The sequence below is a fragment of the Chiloscyllium plagiosum genome, unplaced genomic scaffold, assembly GCF_037043375.1.
Source record: "Chiloscyllium plagiosum isolate Xiang-an unplaced genomic scaffold, Cpla_swu_hap1 HiC_scaffold_42, whole genome shotgun sequence".
NCBI lineage: Eukaryota > Metazoa > Chordata > Chondrichthyes > Orectolobiformes > Hemiscylliidae > Chiloscyllium > Chiloscyllium plagiosum.
In genome coordinates, this window is record NW_028270180.1 from 22,816,585 (window position 1) to 22,839,145 (window position 22,561).

At 42.4% G+C, this 22,561-nt stretch overlaps 1 protein-coding gene across 8 annotated transcripts in view; it reads right to left on the reverse strand.

Moving 5' to 3' along the window:
* Nucleotides 1-3,363: 3,363 nt before the first annotated feature.
* The window catches only part of LOC122542603 (casein kinase I-like), a 229,237-nt gene continuing 210,039 nt past the window's right edge, over nt 3,364-22,561 (reverse strand). For all 8 annotated transcript variants that reach the window (XM_087982098.1, XM_043680562.2, XM_043680561.2 and 5 more), the window contains one exon: nt 3,364-12,332. In XM_087982098.1, the coding sequence (XP_087838224.1) occupies nt 12,278-12,332 (55 nt within the window). In that variant the 3' untranslated portion in view covers nt 3,364-12,277. The remainder of the gene's footprint in view (nt 12,333-22,561) is intronic.

Genomic DNA, 22,561 nt, shown 5'->3' on the forward strand with positions numbered 1-22,561 from the left:
TGTCAGCTGAGATTGTTCCCAGAGTAGAGAGTTTGAACTCATGTCTTGAGATGAGGCCTTTACGGCTGAACCTATGGTGGGAGAAACCTAAAGGTGGCAAGTGAGGAACCAAGAATTGAACCAATGTTGAACTGTGGCAGAGCACTAGGAATTTCATTTACCTACTGACTGGATTCCAAAGACACGGGGGGGGGGGGGGGGGGGCACGCGGTTCTTATGCATTATCAGCATGGCCACATTGGGCTGAATGGCCTTGCTCTATGCTACAACTATGATATATGAACCACAAAACCAATCTGGGATGAAAAGGTGGAAAGCAAGTCAACACCCACCTTGCTCTATGCTGCAACACTTCTATGATAATGTAACAAGGGCACCAGATTGAGAAAGTCATTGCAAGGTCAGAAAGATGGGAGAGGAATGTGCAACAAGCATAGGACACTAAGATTTGGGGCACAATCTTAAGGAAACAACAGAGAATCCCAAAGAATAAATGCAAAACAAGGAAACAGAGAATAGAGGCCGACAAAATGCAGAAGGTAGCGCAGGTCGAAACAGGCTCTAGAGGTGATCTTTCAGAAAAATATTGGATGCTGTGATTCTTGTAACATTTGTCTGAAATGTGTTGCCAGGGGTTTCATGCTCCATCCCTTCAATTCATGAAGTTCCAAAGACCCAGAGAAGCTTCACAGATCAATGGAGGAAGCAGAATTAACATGCATTAATGAAACAATAGAGCTAACATAAAACACTAACCCTGCTTATAGGGGCAATCAGGAATATAAGAGAGTCACTTATAATGAAGGTGGTCTTTGGGATAGAGGTGGGAATTTTCATCTTGAGTACACATCAGTGTGGAATTTTCTATTATCGCAAAAGCTGATTAACATTTATGTCAATGCCCACAATCTCTCAAGGCAAATAACATAATTGAGGCAAGAATGGAGAAAGGCTGTTTTGGCTGACACCATGATGTCACTCTCCCCACGTTAAGGTCACATTTAGAAGCTTGTGAGACCTGAGCAAGTGATTCCAGGTACTGACTTGCTTTCCACATTTCCATCCCAGATTGGTTTTGTGGTTAATACAGAAGATTTTGGGAACTGGAGAAGGGATACGATTGTGAATAAGAAAAGGCTGACAGAGCAGGTAGAAAAGAAGTGACGATATAAAAGAATGAGAAAAGCCATAACGAACTCCACCAATAAACTGCATTTTGCCTTCCCCATGTTTACAGCTTAATCTTTTAATTTGCATATTCAATTTGATTTACCAGCTGTCATCCCTAATATGTACCTTATCAAATTCCTTTTCTAAACTAACTGCTTGATCTGCACTCTATTTCTGCCACACTTCTAAAGTGAATGCAATCACATATTGCCATGATGTTTACCCAAAACCTATTGATCTCTTTGGAACCATGGGTATTCTTCAGGGTCAGCTGAGAGAGTTGCTCCTACCCAAGAAGTGAACTGGAGCAACTGGAGACAGTTGAGGTTTTGCTCTCACTAGCACTAGAGGATTCTCAAGAGTTGTTGATAGATGCTATCGTCTGAGCTGGGAAATGCCTGATAGGCTGATAAAGGAACAAAACTTACTGCTTTATCCTGTACCATCACAACACCCTGAGTTAGTATTCTTCCAATAATTGCAAGGTCTATGGAAATATGCTGAGCTAGACAATTCCCTCATTGAATTATAATCCCTGTGTTGAACAACAGATCCAATGTATGTGTTCAATGAGTAAGGTATGTTTTGAATGCGACATCAACCTGCCTCTTGGGTGGATGTGTAAGATTCTATGAATACTTGAAGGGACATCAACATCAATACCCTAAAACTACAACTGCTGAAAAATTGGTTGCTGCCCTGTTGCTGTTAGCAGGATCTTGTTGTGCATAAATCCCCGTTCACTTGGACATTATGATCCAATTCGAACAAGAATAGATTAGATTCCCTACAGTATGGAAACAGACCCTTTGGCCCACACCGACCCTCCGAAGAGTAACTCCCAGGCCCATTCCCTTATCTTATATTTACCCCTGACTTATCACTACGGGCAATTTAGCATGGCCAATTCACCTGACCTGCACATCTTTAGATTATGGGAGAAAACTGGAGCACCCTGAGGTAACCCACACAAACATAGGGAGAATGTGCAAATCCACACAATCACCCGAGGCAGGAATCGAACCCTAGTCCCTGGGGCTGTGAGGCAGCAGTGCTAACCACTGTGCCACCATGCCACCCCCAAAGACAAGACCACTGGGAGAAAACCCCAAAATAACTGTGGATGCTGTAAATCAGAAACAAAAACAGAAATTGCTGTAAAAGTGCAGCAAGTCTGGCAGCATCTGTGGAGGGAAAAACAGTACTCCACCTGAAACCTTAACTCAGTTTTCTCTCCATAGATACTGCCAGACCTGCTGAGCAAGACCCCTAGGAGATCAGTGCTAGAACCAGTCCATAATAATAAAGCACTAACCTGAGATCTAATGCTAACCATTTACTAAGGAGTGTTTTCACGCAACTGAAAGCAGAGAATTATACTCCAATATTCCAACCATTTCACCAGCAAAGGTGAAAGGCAGAACAAACAGAATGAAAACAACCCATTCTATAATAATGAAAAAAAAATTTTAGACTAAATTAACCTTGAGATGCCATTAGTGGTGGGATATTATGGGCTAAAGGAGATAACTATACTTGGGGTTAATAGAAAGTAAAGCACTTTAGAAACTGGGTTCCTGCGATTTCCTCCAAATGAATGTTATAGGTTGGGTGAGATACACAAGAATCGTAGCTCAGCAGATGGAACCAGAAGTGCTCAAAGTGAAAATTAAGGAGCTTTCTGCTTCACTGTGGAGTCTGCAGCTTGAATTCATTATATTATCAACTTTGGATTTATAAACTGTGTAAGAGCTGCTCAAACAGCTGAAAAGGCTACCACATGCCTTTTACTTTTCATGCAGTGTGCAGAGTGCGAGAGAGAAAGGGAATTGGAATCCACAGAGAGAAAAGAATGAAAATGCATCCTGGTATAGCACTCTTTGAAAGATTCCAGAGCACCACCTACTTAGTAACATAACAAGCAGAAGAGGCCATTCAGTCCCTCCCTCGATTCTGTTCCACAGCTTTCATCACTGATTCTGGCAGCTGCCTGCAGGTGGTATCGGCATAGGTTTGGGGGAAAAACACAGTTCCTGATTAACAGAGTAATGTGCTCAGCCACCCTCTGGGAATACAGAACAATTTAATGGAAAATAATGATTAAAAGCTTAACCAAGGACAAAATACAGATGGAGACTTTTGCTAATTAGGTTAAGTGCAAGCCCTGTTCGTCATCACAAAATAAAAAGGTGCTGTAGAAAGAATGTCAGTTTTAATTGGAATTTTACAATGCAACATTTCTACAGTACAATGATAAGACTGTGCAATCCTGCAGTTTCTACTTCCAAACAGAAGACCCTACCCAAACTGATTAAAAGGGGGAAAAAAAACAAATACAAGGATTTTGGGCTGGCAAAGCTGGGCCCAGTTGAGCCCTGGCCCTCACTTTATGTCACAGTACCAAACAAAGACAGTGTCAATTGACCATTATAAATTAAGATCAGAGAAAATGATTTTCTATCAGCTGTAGAACATAAACTCCTGTATGTGAATCCCAGCCAAACAAACATCTCCATCACAAATACAAATCTAGAGCTAGATGCAATAGGAGACTAATCAACAAATGTGTCCTTTTGCAAAACGCCAACCCAGAGACACTCTCTAAACAGGCTATGGATCCACACCAGATCTTTACTTTTTTTTTTGGGGGGGGGGGGGGGGGGGGAAGGATTGCTGACAACGCTGAACAAGAAGCCACGTGCAGAAATGCAGCACCAAATGTCATCAGGCAGAATTGTCACAAAAGCAAAATATTGTAGATGCTGGAAAAATAAGAAATAGAAATAAAAACAGAAACATTCAGCAGGTCAGGCAGCTTCCATGGAAAAAGAACTATGAATTAACATTCAATCTTCCGTCCACCAAAACATTTGCTCTGGATGTCTGTCTGTCTGTCTGTCTCTCTTTCCATAGACGCTTCCTGTACTGCTCAATATTTCCAGCCTTTTCTGTGTTATGTTGAATTGTTTCATCCACAGCTCCGTAATACTGGAAGTTCTACATAGGTGCACCCTCCAACTTCTAGCAAGCATTGCAGATGCAAAAACAGTATTGAGTTGAAGATTCTTAAATGTCACACTTCACTCAGCACTCGAGATAACGGATCAACTTTTGAGAGTTGAATTTGGAGTGAGAATGGGAGAAAAAGTGGAGTTGAGGAGGCTGCTGTCTATTTTTCCCCACGTGTCCCACTCCTTGGGACACAAGGAGCAATGGGATTCTACCTGCAAAGTCCTGATTCTTCCAGACATGTCACCAGCTCCTTTCCCTGCAAAACAAAGGCTCCGCATCATATCTCCACAGCCAGCTTTCCAAAGACTCCTGTAATTAATACTGGCAACTTCATGTTGAGCTTCTTACCCAAGTCCCACAGAATTGAAGAATCTAAGTGGGTTTTATTAACACAATGCTTGAATGCTATGAAGAGAAATATATTTTATTTCACCACCGTAGCTCCATGACCATGGTGTGGCTTTTGAAAACTTCGGAGAAGTGCTCAAACTGTTCTGACGTGGCATGGTGTGTTGGACTGCAACAGTAACAGGCCACCAGATGGAATGCTCCTCAAAATGCTTGCTCCAAGGGGGGCACTTTAAGAGCTGTAGCATTAAAATAAAGGCTGGCAAAGGCATGGGTACAGGTACCTACACTCAACACTATATGAATTATGGTGTAATGCTATCCACTTACAACCCTGGGATTATTATAAGTGGAAGAATGCCTCAAGGGCTTTGAATATTCCTTTGCAATTACAAGTTGGAAGGGAAAGTGAATGGCCTGGCTTCACTGCAGTAGGTATCCCTACTTCTGCCCTCCAATCAAATCTCACATTTGAGCAATGTATCCCTCAGGTGTAGTGATATTCTGGGATAGTGGATCAGTGGGTGATGATAATTTATGGGTAAGAAAGATTCCTTTGAAGCCTTTGTTTGGACATGCAGGTATTTTCATTTTGAAATTGCACCTTAAATTCTCCCTTAGTTGCAAGTAAGGATGAGCATGCTGTATAACCAGCAAACCCTCCCGTTATGCTAGACACTGATTCCTAACCTATAGGGGATTTAGAAACTTCCATCCTGTTACTAATTTCAGGTTTTTCTTCCCTTTGCCCACCACCTAAAAACAACTTGGACACAAATAAAACAGGTAAACAATATCAGTTAAATTAAAAAATTCAGAATCAATCTATTTACACACAGAAATGTGTATGGTTCACAGCATATGACCTATGATTCCTAACCCAGTCTCTGTAATTGCAACATTCTTGTACAATAACCAGCCATCACCCCCTATGAATGGTAACTCCACCTGTCAGAGTGCACTTTGCATTCCTGTAGTTGAGCCCAACTGTGCAACCTTTGTAATTCAGCTAACAGCAACCTCAAGCGCTTCAAGGCTCACCTTCTATACCCCCCCCCCCCCACGCCTCAGTTTCAAGATAGATTAATTTGACATACTGACCAAAATGTTGTTGAAGGATGGAGACAATGATCAATGTTCTTAAAGCTCCTCCCTTGTTGAATCTTGGTAGCAATTATAGGACCAGCTATCACCGGGCTAAGGTGATATTACAGCTCATTGTGAAGACTGAACTTCAGAAGTTTAGCTTTCCAGTTTATGATACTCCCTTGCCAAACCTTTGCACAATACGGACCAGTCGCAGGAGGTTGACAGGCACATTTATGTTAAGATTCTCAAACATAACAAGTAAGTTTTCAGTAGCAAGTAGTGCCTGAATTAAATTGTGCTTATACCCAGATGATAATAGAGCTCTAATTTAAATTAACTTGCGCCCTCCCAAATTTACTTAGGGTCAACTGTAGTGCCAAGAGTAAAGTGTAAATGTGCCTGATGCTGAGATCCTGTATGAGCCTGACTGCATCATTCTGACCAGCATGCCAAAGCAGTCAACTTGGTTAGGTTTTACTGTAGTTTGGTGATAGCTTAAGGATGAGACTTTTAATGGGAGGCGGATTACTAATACTTTTAATGACAATAATTGTCCTCTTATCACCAAATGGTTAAGTTTTGATTGAACCCTAACTTGATCAGCATCTGTTGCCATGACGTTGGGTACGGCTACGGAGTGCTGTCCAATCTATCTGCAGTCAAACACTCTTTCCAAGCTGATATCCAAAAAAGTGGGACAATTGAGAATGGGGAGACACCAGATCAACTCATTTTTGTTTTACAGTGAAGGCCAGTGGAGCTGCCCTTCCACCCCTTCAAGCTTGGGGTTCAAATCCAGCCCGGACCAATAGCCTGAAAGGCTCGGCTGAGATTGAAGGCCCAGCAGGAGCAGTTAATGGCAGGAAACCTACACTCAGCAAGGACTTTCTGAGATTGGGGTTAAGGTGCATCTCGGGCAAGTGGCCTACAGAGCTTTTAACAGCCCCATGTGGTACCCAACTGAAGAGACCCAGACCTACTACTAGGGTGAAAACATGTTGGGGGGAGGTGTAGTGTTCCGTTATTCCCCAGTGCTGGCACTCTGCAACTTAATGAGCACAAAATATATTTTAAAAAGTAATGGTCAATCACACTCACTTTAAAACAAAATAATTTTACTCTTTCTTCTCTCCCCTGCCCAACCAATGTTACACATCAGCAGTTCAACTGTATCTCAATCAGATACACTGCTGAAACAGATTCCTCATGGGAAGGGGATTTGGGACAAAGTGAAAACATTGTGCTGTGTGTGGCTTGATTACTAATAACTGCTTGGAAATGAGAGGCCTTGAGGTGGAAGGCTGATCAGGTGAAGTGGTGTCCAAATGGCTGGACACGGGACAGACCCATTCATCTTAGCTTGACAAGAGGCAAAACTATCTGTCGAAGATTGGTCTACATCTGGATTGGAGTGCTGAAACAACGTTTAGAAAGGGAAACAAGTCACTGCAGAATTCAGGGTTGAATCATCAAACCATCAAAAGGTCGTTTAAAAGGAAACAAGAGAAAAATCAAATGGGTGGTAAACTTGACAAGAGTTTCCCCAGAGTGTGCTATAATGGGATTGACCACAAAGGTTTGCAACCTACTCGTATGGTTAATTCAGAAAGAGAAACTTCCCCATCTCTTACCATAATGTTCGAATGTTGACAGCATGTAAGCTCAGGCTGGTGCCAGGAGTGCACATAGAAAACTATTTAATTCTCAATTTTTAAAAGAAAATAGGAACAAAAGGTTACTTTACCAAGAAAAAGGACAGACATGTTTAACCATTCTTTTTTTAAAAAAAAAATGATTTCCACAGTTGTATTTTATACAAAAACAAAACTGTGGCCAACTCGTGAGAACCCTCCCCTGTGGATACAGAACAAGCAGCACAAACAGCAACAGTTGTAAAACAAGAAAACAAACCAAAACTTGGTTGTTTTTTTTTGTAATTATTATAGTCTAGAATTTTGAGAATTTTATTAAGAAACTCATGCTCAGTAAGCGAACGTGTGCTATATTTACAAGACCACAAAGAGTAAAAACACAGCTTTTACTCACACGCTCAAGGTCGGAGCAAAACGAACAAAAGGAAGTCTCATTGATAGTGAAACCTAATCCTCCAGTCACTTTGATTAAATAGAAGCCTTCCTGCCTAAGCAACCAGGCCAAACCCACTGGTTTGGGTCCCGTTAGAAAAAGTTAGGACAGTACTTAGTGGAAGCTGGTCCTGACAAAACAGCCACTGAGAGAGGGAGGAAGAATCAGACAAATCTGCAATGTTGTCTCATTCAAATATTATTACACCTGAAAGCTGCATTGTAAGGAGATTCGGGGCAGGCTTCTTCCTGAAGTGACTGGATATTATAGGCTCCACTGTATCGCTAAATCATCATGTTCAAGTATGAGTTCTGACAGCAGTGATCAAAGTTCCAAACAACCAGCTATTAAGGAATCTATAATGGGTTTGTACTTCACCAGTCAACAGCTACGTAACCCTCTTTCTTAAAAAAAAAACTCTACGTTTTACCTCAGGTAGTTCCCAGCCTCTCCCAACAGGGTCAATGAGGAAAGGTCAACCCAAACAGAAAACATAACACTTAAGACAGAAAGAGCATCCAAGACAGACACCAAAAGTTGTTCACAAGAGCTGAGCTCCCCTGTTCCTTTAGAGGTAATTCCCAGTGCTTGTTTTTTTTGTATGGGCAGTTTCATAACATGTTTCATGACTGGAATGTGATACTAATCTATATTTTGGAATGGTATTTGATGAGTTGCTCTGCCTGTCAGAATGTGTAACAATGTTTACTTGCAGCAGCTCATCAGGAGACATTACAACTCCTTCCCAAGTCTGTTTTCCAAACACTGTAGATGTTTAGCTTCTTTGTACCTTTTAATAAAGGAACAACAGAAGGGCCTTATAGGAGCATTTCAAAGCATCTGGGAAAAATACAAACAAATTATGATTTTCCACAAAATGTATTTTAAATTAAAATTCTTAAGGCTATAAGGAGTATTCTGAAATAACAAAATAAAGTGGAAGATCAATTGCAGCTAATGAAATGTACAATCATTGTTTCATTTCTTCAATTCTTACAGAGCTGCCTCCTGGAAAATAGATCTTGTCTGACTGGGTTGCAAAGGAGGTGAAGGAGCATCACGTCCTCTAAGTTTACCAGCACTGCACCAACAAATTTGAGCCATTCTCCAGGGCTCTCAGCACGGTCAACAAAGCCTTATTTGGTCCCTGATGCCCACAGTTGGCAGAGACACACAAGGGGCTATGATCAATTTAGATTCAAGCACTGGAGAGTGCTTCCCAAGCCAATTTCCCTTCATTGCAACCTGAGCAATGCAATGCGTCAGTCTTAATGCTTTTTTTTGGCTGTTGCTGCTGAGGTGGTGTCTTTCTCGACTCCCCAAATAAGTCGTTTTCCCCCCTCTCTCTGCTGCTCCGTCAGCTTCTTCCACAGAATACCTTAAGCCCTTTGAAAGTTACAGCACAGAATGGTTAAATATGACGAGAATCAACACAAGTGTGAGGTATGTGCCAGAACACTCCAAATACTGTCTACTTCTGGTCATTCAAGTTTGTACTTTGCTTGGAAAGAAAGTCTCAATTAACCGATGGTTTGAATTAAGCAAGTCAAATAAAATTGCACAAGAGGCAAGTGCATTCATGTACAATTCTCATCAACATAATTCAAGTTACACAATTTTGAAACGAGTAGATTGTACTTTGAGTAAACAGATCATCTGGAGTTATCCACACTAACAAGTTAACCTGACAGCAGCAAGAGGATACCTGGATAAAGGACTAGTTAAGTCAAATCGGAACTGTCTACACAGACAGTTTAACCAGTGCAATCCACTGCCTGCTAACAGCTCCTCTGGTCCTGGAGCCTCCATACCTCCTTTGAAATATCTCTCGAAATGCATTAAGTTACTGGCCTGAGAAATTCCGCACTTTAAGGAACAATGTCTAGTTCAAAGAACTGGGACTACAGCCTTCGAGAAGTTGCATTTCCCCACCTCTCTGCACCCCCGCAGGAAAGGTGCCAATTTAAAATAATTATTTTTTTGACAATCAATTAAAAGTGTTGCTGCACAACCTGGTAACTAAAAACCAGCCGCTTGTTTCAGTGTTAAAAAGAGCAGAATATTGAACAGATAACAATGTTAACATTTTGCATGATGAGACCACAAAAGGAGATTCAAACAGCTTGCACAACTCTTGAAAGAGAAGATTGCTTCCTCCCACATAGCCTGAGCCGGTTTCCTCCGTTTCCATCTTCCCATATCGAAACTCCTAGATAGACTCAGGAGTGCATGTGGCAGCAACAGATGGTCAACACCAGCCTTTCAATGCACTGGGACATTTGACTTGCTATAGTGTTTGACTAATAGTGGTTTGCTGGTTACAATGATCAGCAGCCAATTAACAGTCTACTGGATGTTCAGGAGAATTTTCTTGTCACTGAAGTTACTGATTGCCCCAAGTAAAATCTTTCATGTACCTGGTACAGAGCCTGTTGCGAACTAAGATAACTGCAGATAATGAACCTTTAAGACACATGCAAACGCCCAAGGAAGGACTCTCCTACAGACACCTCTTCAGGATCATTTGGAATATGTGAGCAGGAATGTCCAGAGTAACATTGCATCACTTCAATCCATAGATTTCAGAGGTAAAAACCAGGGCTCAATGATGTCAAATGATTTGAGTAGGATGATCCAGACGTGGATGAGATTCACCGCATTCGGAAGTACTTTGGTTCAGTTCGCATTGCTATAGAAACTTAACTGAACTGTACTTGGGGCATTAGTTATGGTACGGTTAGTTAATTCTGGTCATTTAACCATACTCAGACCCTCTGGTGTTGTGTCCAGACATGTAGCTGGGATGCAGTGCTAACATCTCCATTGCTCAATTTGCCTCAACCCAGCTATCTAACCCACGGGAGAACTGGGGAATCACTTCGGGCAAAATGGTTAATCTCCATGAACTCATCTCCGGTGCCCAGCCTTTGGGTTTCAGCCGCAGCATGAGGAGGGTAAGTAAAGCCACAGGCACTTTGCAGCTTCCTGAGGATACAGCTACCTCAAGCAGGAATCTCCGCAGTCACTGGCCAGCAGGTTAGGAGTTGCTTAAGGATCCAATTTCTGAATATGTCACAGAGGGGAATTCCTCTGTAAACCTCACCCACCCTTCATGCTGACCAAACAAACCCCAACCACACAACCCTGCACCTCGCAGCTCTCCCACCCATTCGGTCAAAACACTGGGAGCATTTCCTACAATCCCAATGCATTCAATCCTTTTCAAGTTGCTGCTTGCATGTTATGAAAAGAATGCCACTCATTCGGACCCTATGAAGATGAGCAAATCCTACAACCACAACAAGGGAGACAGGTCAGGAAAAAGCTCCAGGCCACCTGGCCAGAGTCAGAAGAGTCTGTCCTCGAGGATGACATCACCACATGCAGTGCTCCTAACTATCTTCCTTTGTGCCCTGTGAAAATTGCCCAAAGCGTACATAAATATGCTGTCTATTCACTTTGGCAACTGCTATGCAGTCGCCCTTAGATCAGATGCCAGTGACATTTGTAGGCATCCTACGTGCCAACTCTTAGGGGAGGGGAGAGACAGAGAGAGAAAGGCGAGGAGGAGGAGGAGGAGGACAGGAAGGAAATTAATGCTGTTTTCACTTTGTAATGTTTCCACAGAAACAGTGCTCTTTGGATAATAACCATCAAACATTTCAACTAAAAAAAACATGTTTAAAAGTGGCAGTACTGGCTTGGAAATTACTGCAGCAGCCAGTGTGTGTTCACAATTCACACTGCATTTGATCGAATCTGGATGTCAGCAACATAGACACACACACACATTCACACACACGCGCGCACCCACCCCAACATTAAGTGCACCTTAAGAAAGCAAAAGAGCCCATCTCTTTTCGTAAAAATTACTTCAGCCGGCTTACAACGGCCAAAGCCCAAAAGTTGCAAACAAGGTCAAGAAAAGTTTGAATAGTGAAGGGGAAGAGGGAAGTGGAGGAAGGGAAAAACAGTAGATTTTAAAATTTCTCACAGCTTATATGCTACATCACAAAATAGAACAACCACTTTGTTTTTTTTTTGCGACAAGTGCACCTGTATCTGCCCATGTCAGTTTGGCTTACTCCTCGTTCCTCTGGGTGGGCAGCTCGGCACTGAAGAGTCTATTTGTACCCAGAGCGAGTGTTTCACCACACTGTTCATCTCGATTTGTGGTGGTGTGGAAGAGGTGCCGATCACCCAGTTTCCTCACCACCCTCCCCCCCCCATCCCCACCTCCTCCAAACCACACTTCTCCCACACCCCCGTCCGCCCTAAACCGCAGCCAGGAAAAGTGAAAAGCCTGAGGACTTCTGCATCAGCGTCTGTCTGGCCATTTCTCTTGTGGGAATTTGGTCATCATGGTAAGAAGTGCAATTGAGCCTGAGTGTTTTGAAGGAAAATAAGAGGATCCTTTCCCAGCGGAGAACACGCAGGCACAGGCAAAAAAATAATAATCATACAAAACAAGGATCAGAGTCTGAAGCTTCTCAACCAGTCACGTGGCATTTTCATCCAAAACAAAGGGAGTTGAACATGCAAGCAGAACCTCGCCGCCCCTCGAAAGCTGCAGTCATTTGTGCCTATCTGCATTCTTCTTCCTTTTCCTCTTGAAGAAACAGCAACACCTAGAGGTGGTGGAAGACAAAAGGGGAGAAATAAAAACAATGCTATTAATGAAACTTGCAGGAGTGCTGCTTGCAAATGACTCACAAAAGAAAATAATCTTCCATTGAGGCATACAGTCACACACTGAATACCCACACTTCCTTAACACTCCCCCAAATCAAAACATATAATTATACAACTGATCTAGTCCATGCATTCAAAATTACACTTGATCAAACAAATAAACTATCAAGGGTAAATGTATATTTGATATCCAAATCAAGGGGAAGCTACACGGCTGAATGATGGATAAGGTTATGACGATACGGTTAGATAAAGTTGGGTGGAAGGGGCATGCGTGAAGCAAAAACAGTGACATTGATCAGTTTATTTTTCTTTATTCATTGGTGGGATGTGGGTGTTACTGGCTGGGCCCAGCATTTATTGCGTGGCCCTAGTTGCCCCTTGAGAAGGTGATGGTGAGCTGCCTTCTTGAACCGCTGCAGTCCACCTACTATGGGTTGACTCTCAATCCCATTTAGGGAGAGAATTCCAGGATTTTGACCCAGGGACAGTGAAGGAATGGCAATATGTTTCCAAGTCAGGATGGTGAGTGGCTTGCACAGGAGCTTGTGGTGGTGGCGTTGCCATGTATCGGCTGCCCTTGTCCTCCTAAATGGAAGTGGTTGTGGGTTTGGAAGATGCTGTCTGAGGATCTTTGGTGAATTCCTGCAATGCATCTTGTAGATAGTACACACTACTGAGCTGAATAGTCTGTTTCAATGTTGTACGTTGCAAAACTTTAATTTATACATTGAAAACTATACACCGTAATTCAATGTGCAAGTTAAATCATTGATTTGCAAATCTTTGCAAGACCTCTAACAAGTTGTAGTAAAGAGATTGGCCACAGACAAAGGTACAATCCAGAGGTTGGCATCATTTCCAGATCCTCACAGTCAGTAACCATTGAAACTAATTCACGTCTTGTGGATTTTCAGTTACAAACAACAAAGGGTTCCTCAAGATCTTGAGTGGCAAAGTATAGTGGTTACAGTGGTATTATAACTATTAGTAAAACAAAAGTCTGGACTAATAATTAAAAGAATATGGTCTAATCCATCAGAACAGTCTGATGATGAGAGTTCAATTTTAATAACATAGAAATAACAAACTTGTGCCAGTAACTGCGACCATGAAGCTGTTTCTCTCAAGGCACAGTAACTGGCTCACTTATACCCTTGGAAAATACAAATTCATGGAATGTCTCTCTCACTGGCAGGTTTAGCAACACCCCAACAAGCCCAACCCTGCACTATTGCCTTCATGAAGGTTGTGGTGAGCCTTGAGCCACTGGAACCCATCTTATGCAGTCACCACCTTGTGCTACAAGGGAAGTTGTTCCAGGATTTTGACCGAGCAACACTGAAGGAATGGTGATATATTTCCAAGTCAGAATGGTGAGTAACTTGGAGGGGAACTTACAGATGTTGGTGTCCCAATGTATGTGCTGTCTTGTCCTGCTGGATAAAGTGGGCACAGCATTGGAAGGTGCTGTCAAAAGGGTCTTCATGAGTTGCTATCATGCTATAGACGGTACACAATGCTGTTACTGTGCATCACTGGCAAAGGGAATCAACATTTAAAGGCAATGGATGGGCTGCTTTGTTCTGGACAGCGTCACGTTTGAGTGCTGTCGGAGCTGCACTCATTCATGCAAATGGAAAGTGCTACATTACACTCTTTGGGATTCTCACTGACCAGAAACTTGACTGGAGCAACTATTAGAAAATATCATAGCTACAAGAGCACATCTGCACTGTGTAACTCAATGTGACCAAAGACCATCCACCATTTATAAGGCACAAGTCAAACTGATGAAGTGGTAATTGGCTGGATTGGATTTCATTTACCTTTCTTTAGATAGGACATACTTGGACAATTCTCTGTATTGTAGGGTAGATATCAACATTGTCATTTGACTGGACCTATTTGGTTAGACGTGTGGCTAGTTCTGGAGCAAAGATTTCAATACTATAATTGGGCTGTGGTCAGGGCACACAGCCTTTACTGTATCCAGCACATGGGTTGGAGAATCAAGAACAAGGGCACAACTTAAAAAAAGGGGTGCGCCATTTGGGTCAAAGATGAGGGTCAAAGATATTTACTCAGAGACTTGTGAATTTTTAGAATTCCCAATCCGAGAAGGCTGAAGCAGCTTGGGCTTTTGAGTATATTTAAGGTAGAGATTGACAGATTGCTGATTATCAATCGTAGGCAGATTTATGGGGTTGAGGTGAGTAATAGGAAATTAGCTGTTCGCTCAGCCTAGATCGTATTGGATAGCAGGGCAGGCTCGATGGGCTGAATGGCTTACTCCCATTCCTGTGGTCTAGGAATCCAGTGGAGGTAATGGATGTAAAAACCAGCAAGGGATGATAAATGCAGGCTTCATCTGTGATGCCCACATCCACAGAGAAAGTTTTTTACAATTTCAGAAAACTGAAGAAGTAGGCGAGGCAATGAGCAACTATTACAGCCAGGTTATCAGTCTGCAATCAATCTTTATCAATCTCTGATGGAGGTTATGCCTAGGCATTGGGCAAGGACAGGATCAAGCTCATCCAGGGATTCATCTCAGTTGACAATTCCGTCACACTCGGGCAAGGTTCCGATATTGACAAAGGCAATACAAATGGATTGAATAGCACAATGTACTGTGTGTGTCAATTCAACAGTCTAGACATGCTGATTTTCAGTCAGGCCTGGGTCAGCAATAACAGCATCTACACACAAAGGAGGAGATGCACAGGAGCAGCTAGCTATGCTTGAAAAATTAAGTCCCCAGGGCCAGACCAGATTTATCCTAGGCTAATCCAGGAAGCGAGAAAGGTTGCTAAGCTGCTGGCAAAGATCTTTGCCTCCTCACTCTCCATGTGAGTCGGACCAGAGGATTGGAAGGAGGCGAATGTTATTCCTCTTTTCAAGAAGGGTAATAGGGAAATCCCTGCAATTACAGACCAGTCAGTCTTACGTCTGTGGTCAGCAAAGTTTTGGAAAGAACTCTGGAGAGAAAGGATTTATGACTATTTGGAAAAGCATAGCGTGATTAAAGGCAGTCAGCATGGCTTTGCGAGGGGCAGGTCATGCCTCACAAATCTTATTGAGTTCTTTGAGGAGGTGACAAGACAGGTCGACAAAGGTCGAGCAGTGGACGTGGTATATATGGACTTCAGCAATGCATTTGTTAAGGTTCCCCTGGTAGGCTCATTCATAAAGTCAGGAATTATGAGATACAGGGGGATTTGGCTATCTGGATTCAAAACTGGTTGGCTGACAGAAGGCAGAGTGGTTGTAGATGGAAAGTATTCTGCTTGGAGGTCAGTGTTGAGTGGGGTCCCACAGTGCTCTGTTCTTGGGCCACTGCTCTTTGTAGTTTTTATAAATGACCTGGATGAGGAGGTTGAGGGGTGGGTTTGTAAATTTGCAGATGACATAAAGGTCTGAGGTGCCGTTGATAGTATCGAGGGCTATTGCAGGCTGCAGCGTGACATAGGCAGGATGCAGAGCTGGGCTGAGAAATGGCAAATGGAGTTCAACCTGGATAAATGCGAAGTGATGCATTTTGGAAGGTCGAATTTGAATGCTGAATATATGATTAAAGACAGGATTCTTGGCAGTGTGGAGGAACAGAGGGATCTTGGTGTTCAAGTACATAGATCCCCCAAAGTTGCCACCCAAGTGGATAGTGTTGTTAAGAAAGGATATGGTGTTTAGGCTTTCATTAACAGGGGGATTGAGTTTAAGAGCCACGAGGTTTTGCTGCAGCTCTACAAGTCCCTGGTGAGGCCACACTTAGAATACTGTGTCCAGTTCTGGTCACCCTACTATAGGAAAGATACAGAGGCTTTGGAGAGGGTGCAAAGAAGGTTTGCCAGGATGCTGCCTGGTCTGGAGGGCTTGTCTTATGGAGAGAGGTTGACTAAGCTCGGACTTTTCTCCCTAGATAGAAGGAGGAAGAGAGACCTGATTGAGGTATACAAGGTAATGACAGGAATGAATAGAGTCAATAGCCAGAGACTTTTCCCCAGGGCAGGATTGACTGGTACGAGGGGTCATAGTTTTAAGATATTAGGAGGAAGGTATAGAGGAGACGTCAGAGGAAGGTTCTTTATGCAGAGAGTTGTGAATGCATGGAATGCGTTGCCAGCTGTGGTGGTGGAAGCAGAGTCATTAGGGATGTTTAAGCGACTGCTGGACATGCACATGGATAGCAGTGAATTGAGAGATACGTAGGTTGTTATTTTATTTTACATTAGGATTAATACTTGGCACAACATCGTGGAGCAAAGGGCCTGTTCTGTGCTGTACTTTTCTATGTTCCATCTCATCCTGGCAGCCTGAGGAGAAAATAGCTCCTCATCAAAAGCTGTGTACTGCTATAAAATGAGCAGAAACATAGGTGTAAACCAAACAGGGATTGAAAAAACAGAGATTAATAAAGGTGCAAGCTGTAGTTACTACACAATGAGTTAAGAACGCAGGCCAGCAGACTAAGTTATATCACGTTTGCTCACAATGGCCTCAACAAGATGGGAGAGATAACTGGTTATCCTACTTCCTCCAAGTCATGAATATGGATATACAGACATGACGTTCGAACTCCAGTCATTTGACCACATAAATGAGCTCATTGTAGAACCGAAGAGTGCTAACCTTAAATGACTGGCACTGGGGCATCTCCCATATTGTCCCAAGTGATTCAATTCAGTTCTGTTAGACAATTAGTCACTAGGAGCACAGAATCTGAACACTGCCAAAAAGAAACGTTTCACGGCAATCCACTTGCCAATCATCTCACTCTTCTCATACAGTTTATCCCTTTTACACTGATATCCTCGCAAATTGTCCTGATGAGTGCAAAATGAAAAGCCTCAACAAAAATGTGTTTTTTCCATCAATATTCAGGTAAGTGTTGCATCAACGAGAGGGTTGCCTTATTTACAAGAAGCTAAGTGGGGCTTGAAGAATAGCTGGGAGTTGAGGGGATATCAGAGCAGAATCTCAGCGCACTCCCCCCTCACATTTTGGAAACACTTTCAACAGTCTGTAGCTAATCAGCAGCTATGAATAATTGTACTCGCAGGTTAAGGCATACTCTTCCACAGACATATTGCCATTGAGATCCAGTGATCATCATCTACTCATTCTTAGATTGGTATGAATGGAAGACTATACAAACATTTGCCCTTAGTTAATTCTGAGATTGTGATCATGAATGTTAGTACATTAACATGATAATCAGATAGCCCTGAGTCTATTTCTCCATTGCTTATACACAATTCACAGAGAATAATTACTTTATCTTTGTTTATCAAGTAATCTGATCTTTGAAGGGAGTTTTCAGCCAGTTAAATGTGAAGGTTCTGATGAAACCCCTGGACTCCTGAAATATAGTGTTTTCCATACCAAGTTGACCTATGTATATGATATATAAGTCTGCCCTTCTGTGTTTGTTGCAGTGATCCATTCATTATCGACTAATCCTTCCCATCATTTCTTCTACAGTCAAACATTTCAGAGCAGTTGCTATCTTTGCTTTAGTCATAACGTTGTAACACCCAAGGTACATTCTGTCTTACACCCAATCTACCCCACACAAAGAAATTTCATCTCTGAGGCAAACTGAACGCAGCACAATGCAATTCCTCAGAGGTACTGGAATTAAACAAAGTGGTCCTCATATAACTAAGTATTCCTGAATACAATTCAGACTTCCGATGAATGCTTAGGATTGTGCCAAAATGTGATGGCTATAGTACATAAGTTACAAATTCATGCTGCAAAATTTTATTGAATAAATTTCTCTGACCTGTTACTATCCAGCTATCAGCACCTAATTGCCTGCAGTTGCTGCTGGTCCTAAATCCTGTGAAGTTACTTTCTATCAGTGCCTAGTACCACATAAGACAGCCCATTTCTTCCATTGTTTCACACTAAGGACACTCTGCTGGGTTATCCGAACAAAATCCTTATTTACATCACGCTGCCTCACACCTCCCTATCACGAGAGCCATTATGTTTTAGTCTCAATCTCACATTCAATTACTTTTCACAACCTCAGCTATATGTGATGTGGAGGTACTGGTGTTGGACTAGGATAGACAAGATTAGAAGTCAGACAACGCCAAGTTATAGTCCAACCGGTTTTACTTGAAATCACAAGCTTTCAGAGTGTTGCTTCTTCATCGGTGAAGAGAAGAAAAGCACACAGAGACAGAATTTATAGGCAGAGATATCAAAGTATTGTACAAATGGTGTGAGTGGCGTGTCGCAAGGCTGAATAAGAGATCTCTGAAGGGTCAGAATAACGAGTAAAAGGATGACCTATGGTCCAATTAATTGAGGCAGAGAGATAATTACAAAAAAATTTAAAATAAGGTGGTGCTGGAGATGAATCAAATGGCTAGAAATAGCGTAATAGATATGCGTCGCATGGCGACGGTCTTACCAATGTAAGAAGTAATCCAAAATGCACAAACGAATTAAGGGAGAGAGATCATAAGTTATCGAGGTGATGGTGTCAAAACAGGACAGATACTCATGTGACTCGGCCAACCTTGTCAATCCTATATCCTGTAGGCAAGAATGTCCTAAGGCATGGCATATTCGCGAGACCATGCAGAAGCTATGACAAGGGCTTTTGCCCGAAACGTCGATTTCGAAACTCCTTGGATGCTGCCTGAACTGCTGTGCTCTTCCAGCACCACTAATCCAGAATGAATGAATGGACCAGATCGGCATGTTCCCTCCCAGCCAGGGAACGTCTCAGTGGTCAAGTACACTCAGCCTCCGGTGGTGGGTGGTATTCCCATGTGTGGTGGTAGTGTCCATGTTGTTGAGCTAGCATCTCTTCTGGTCACTGTTGTCCTGAAAGCTGGGTGGTTTGCTGCTAACAATGATCTGTTTAAGGTTTGGCAGTAGTTTGAAAGTGAGACGTGGAGGTGTGGGGGATGACCTTGTCGGAATCTTCGTCATTATCCATGATACGAAGGCTGTGAAGAACATGGCATAGTTTTTCTGCTCCGGGAAGTACTGGATCACGAATGATACTCTATCGGTCGTGTCTTGTGCCCGTCTTCTAAGGAGGATGTAGCAGCTTTTCACTGTGTCACATCAGAACTGGCGATAGATGAGTTCAGCATCATATCCCATTCAAATGGGGGCATCCTTCATTATCTTTAAGTGTCCATAGCATTTCTTCTTGTCTGAGCAGATCCTGTGTATGCACAGGGCTTGGGCATAGGGGATGGCTTCATTAATATGGTTAAGGTGGAAGCTAAAGAAGTGCAGCATTGTGAGGTTATCCATGGGTTTGTGTTAGAGTGAAGTACTGAGGTGTCCGTCCTTGGTGGAGATGCATGTGTCCAAGAATGAAACTGATTCTGAAGTGTCGTCTGATAGTGGGATGAAACTTGTTGATATCACTGTTTAGTAGTTTCAGTGATTTCTCACCATGAATCCAAAGGAAGAAAATAACATTGACGTATCTGGTGTATAACAGTGGTTGCAGCAAAGTAGTCTTACTCGAACTTGTGCATGAAAATGTTGGCATATTGGGATGCCGATCTGGTCCCCATGGCTGTTCCATGTGTCTGGATGAAGAGCTGGTTGTCAAAGGTGAAGATGTTGTGGTCGAGAATGAAGTGGATGAGTTGTTGAATGGTGTCCGGAGATTGGCAGTTGTTGGTATCGAGTACCAAGTGTGTTGCAGTGATGCCATCATTGTGGGGAATGCTGGTGAATGCTGAAACATCCATTGTAACAAGGAATGCTCCGGGCTTGAGTAGTCCGTGGGTGCTGAGTTTTTGTAAGAAATCTGTAGTGTTGCAACAGAAGCTGGGGGTCCCCTGTACAAGATGCCCTCGACAGAGATTCTCACACAGGGTCCCATTGCCTGATACGATAGGGTGTCCAGGTGTGTTGGCTTTGTGTATCTTCAGAAGGCAGTAAAGTCCCCGACGCGAGAAGTATGTGGGATGAGAGTGCGTAGGCAAGTCTGAAGGACTTGATCAGTCTGTGTTCTTTGGTCAGACTGGCAGGTAATTGTCTGTCGTGTTCCTGGTTTTTCAGTTATCAGTATGCTTCTTTGCAGTAGTCCGTTCTATTCTGTACGATGACAGCGCCTACTTTGCTGGTTTGATGACCATGTTGCATTTGGTCTTAAGAGCATGGATGGCATTGTATTGTGCTTGGGTGACATTCTGTACTTTCTTGGGAGCACGGCTGATGAATCTGGTGTTAATGCATCTCCTGTTGACTTGAATATTCACTTTGAGCCTTGGGCAGAGGTCTTCTGGTTGCACTAAATGTAACCCCACCACACTTCTGCATTTGTAAAAAATTCCTTACTGTCCTGTCTTGACACCATCACCTTGATAACTCGTTATGATCTCTCTTCCTTAATTAGTTTGTACAGTTTGGGATTACTTGTTATTTTGGTTTGACCCTCACCATGCGACTCTCCTATCATTTTATTCTAGCCATTTAGTTTTCTCCAGCACTACTTTATTTTAAATTTTTTTTGTAATTATCTCTGTCTCAATTAATCAGATCATAGGTCATCCCTTCACTTCTTTTTCAGCTATTGACACTTTACTCACACTGTCTGACACTCTTGATCACCTGCAGAGACTTGTTATTCAGCCTCTCAGCACTCCACTCACACCATCTGTACAATATTTTGATCTCTCTGCCGAAACATTCTGTGTCTGTGTGCTTTTCTTCACTTAATCTGATGAAGGAGTAGCACTCCGATCTGTGATGTCAAACAAACCTGTTGGACTATAACCTGGTGTCTTGTGACTTCTAACCTCAGCTATTCAGATAGTGAGTTCTTATTACTCTTTTGTCTCAATCGTCATTATTTATTCTTTAAAGCAATTTGCACACAGCTTCAGTGATAAACGTTTTTCTCCTAACTACTTTGTTCCAATTATTTAAATGCTAATGAAGTGTTAACATCTGAGGCTCATTTATTTGTTTGTTCTCTTAGAAACATTTCTCTAGCATTTTCCGATGTTGCTTCTTGTGTTGGGAAAGTTCAGAGAAGGTTCACTAGGCTGATTTTTGGGGTCAAGTATTTGTCTTATGAGAAGGCTAGGCTTATATCCACTGGAGTTCAGAACAATGTGATCTTATTGAAAGATAGAAGACTCAAGGCATCTTGACAGGGTAGTTGCTGAAAGGATATATCCTCAATTCTTTCCTCATTAATTTCTGACAGTCTCTTCACCAGACAGCATTCAAGAACCTTTCAGGAAAATGGAGTTAAGGCCACAATCAGGTAAGGCAAGATTTTACCGAACCAGTAGCATAGCTGGCTGGAGAGATTGAATAGCCTACTTTTGTCCCTAAGGTTATAATTAACATGCTGAACATAGTCTCTCAAAGGTAGACTATTTGTAGAAAGGAAACTAATATAAAAATCCGGTTTGCACCTGTTGCAGTGATATCATTTTATTCCATACACAATCACTGTTCATGTACAGGAGACTGTAGTGCGTGTCCACAGTGCTGTTTCAACCACTCTGTTACCTGCAAAATTATTAACACCTAGATATAAGCTGACTATTCATTCTTGGATCCAATCAGTTACATGGAAACAGGCGAACTAACAGGGAAATCCAGTGTTCTATGTGGGAGGACTACAGAAGTCAGTATTTCCCTGACCTGCAACTGGTGATGTGATCCTTTCACAAATACTAAAGCTCTGAAGTTGCAGAGCATGTTAATGATATGACCTATCTCCCAAGTGGGATGGTGAAGCATCTGGAAAGTATCTCATTACCAGTGGAGTAGGTTTTACTAAGTGCATGCAACCTTTAGGGAATCTCCACCTTCTTACTTTCCCTGGGTTCTGTGCATCAGGCCAGCATTCTGCGACCATTCACAATTAGATGGCTGGTTTCAGTTTACATTTGAGAAATGTGCTAATCAGCAGTTCACTAAAAGAAACGACTCAAACCAAATTTCAGTATGTGACTGATATATAGGGAGAGCCACCAACAAAGTCACGAGCCGTCAGAATGGAGACAAATGGCATCAGAGTAGTAACAGGCTTTTCCTCGCTATTTAATATTGCTTCGGGAAGTAAAATCTGCACAGCCTTGTCATCAGTAATGACAAGTTCAAAATAAGTAATCTTGGTATTAGTTTACATCAGTGATGATATAAGCAACAAGTGAAG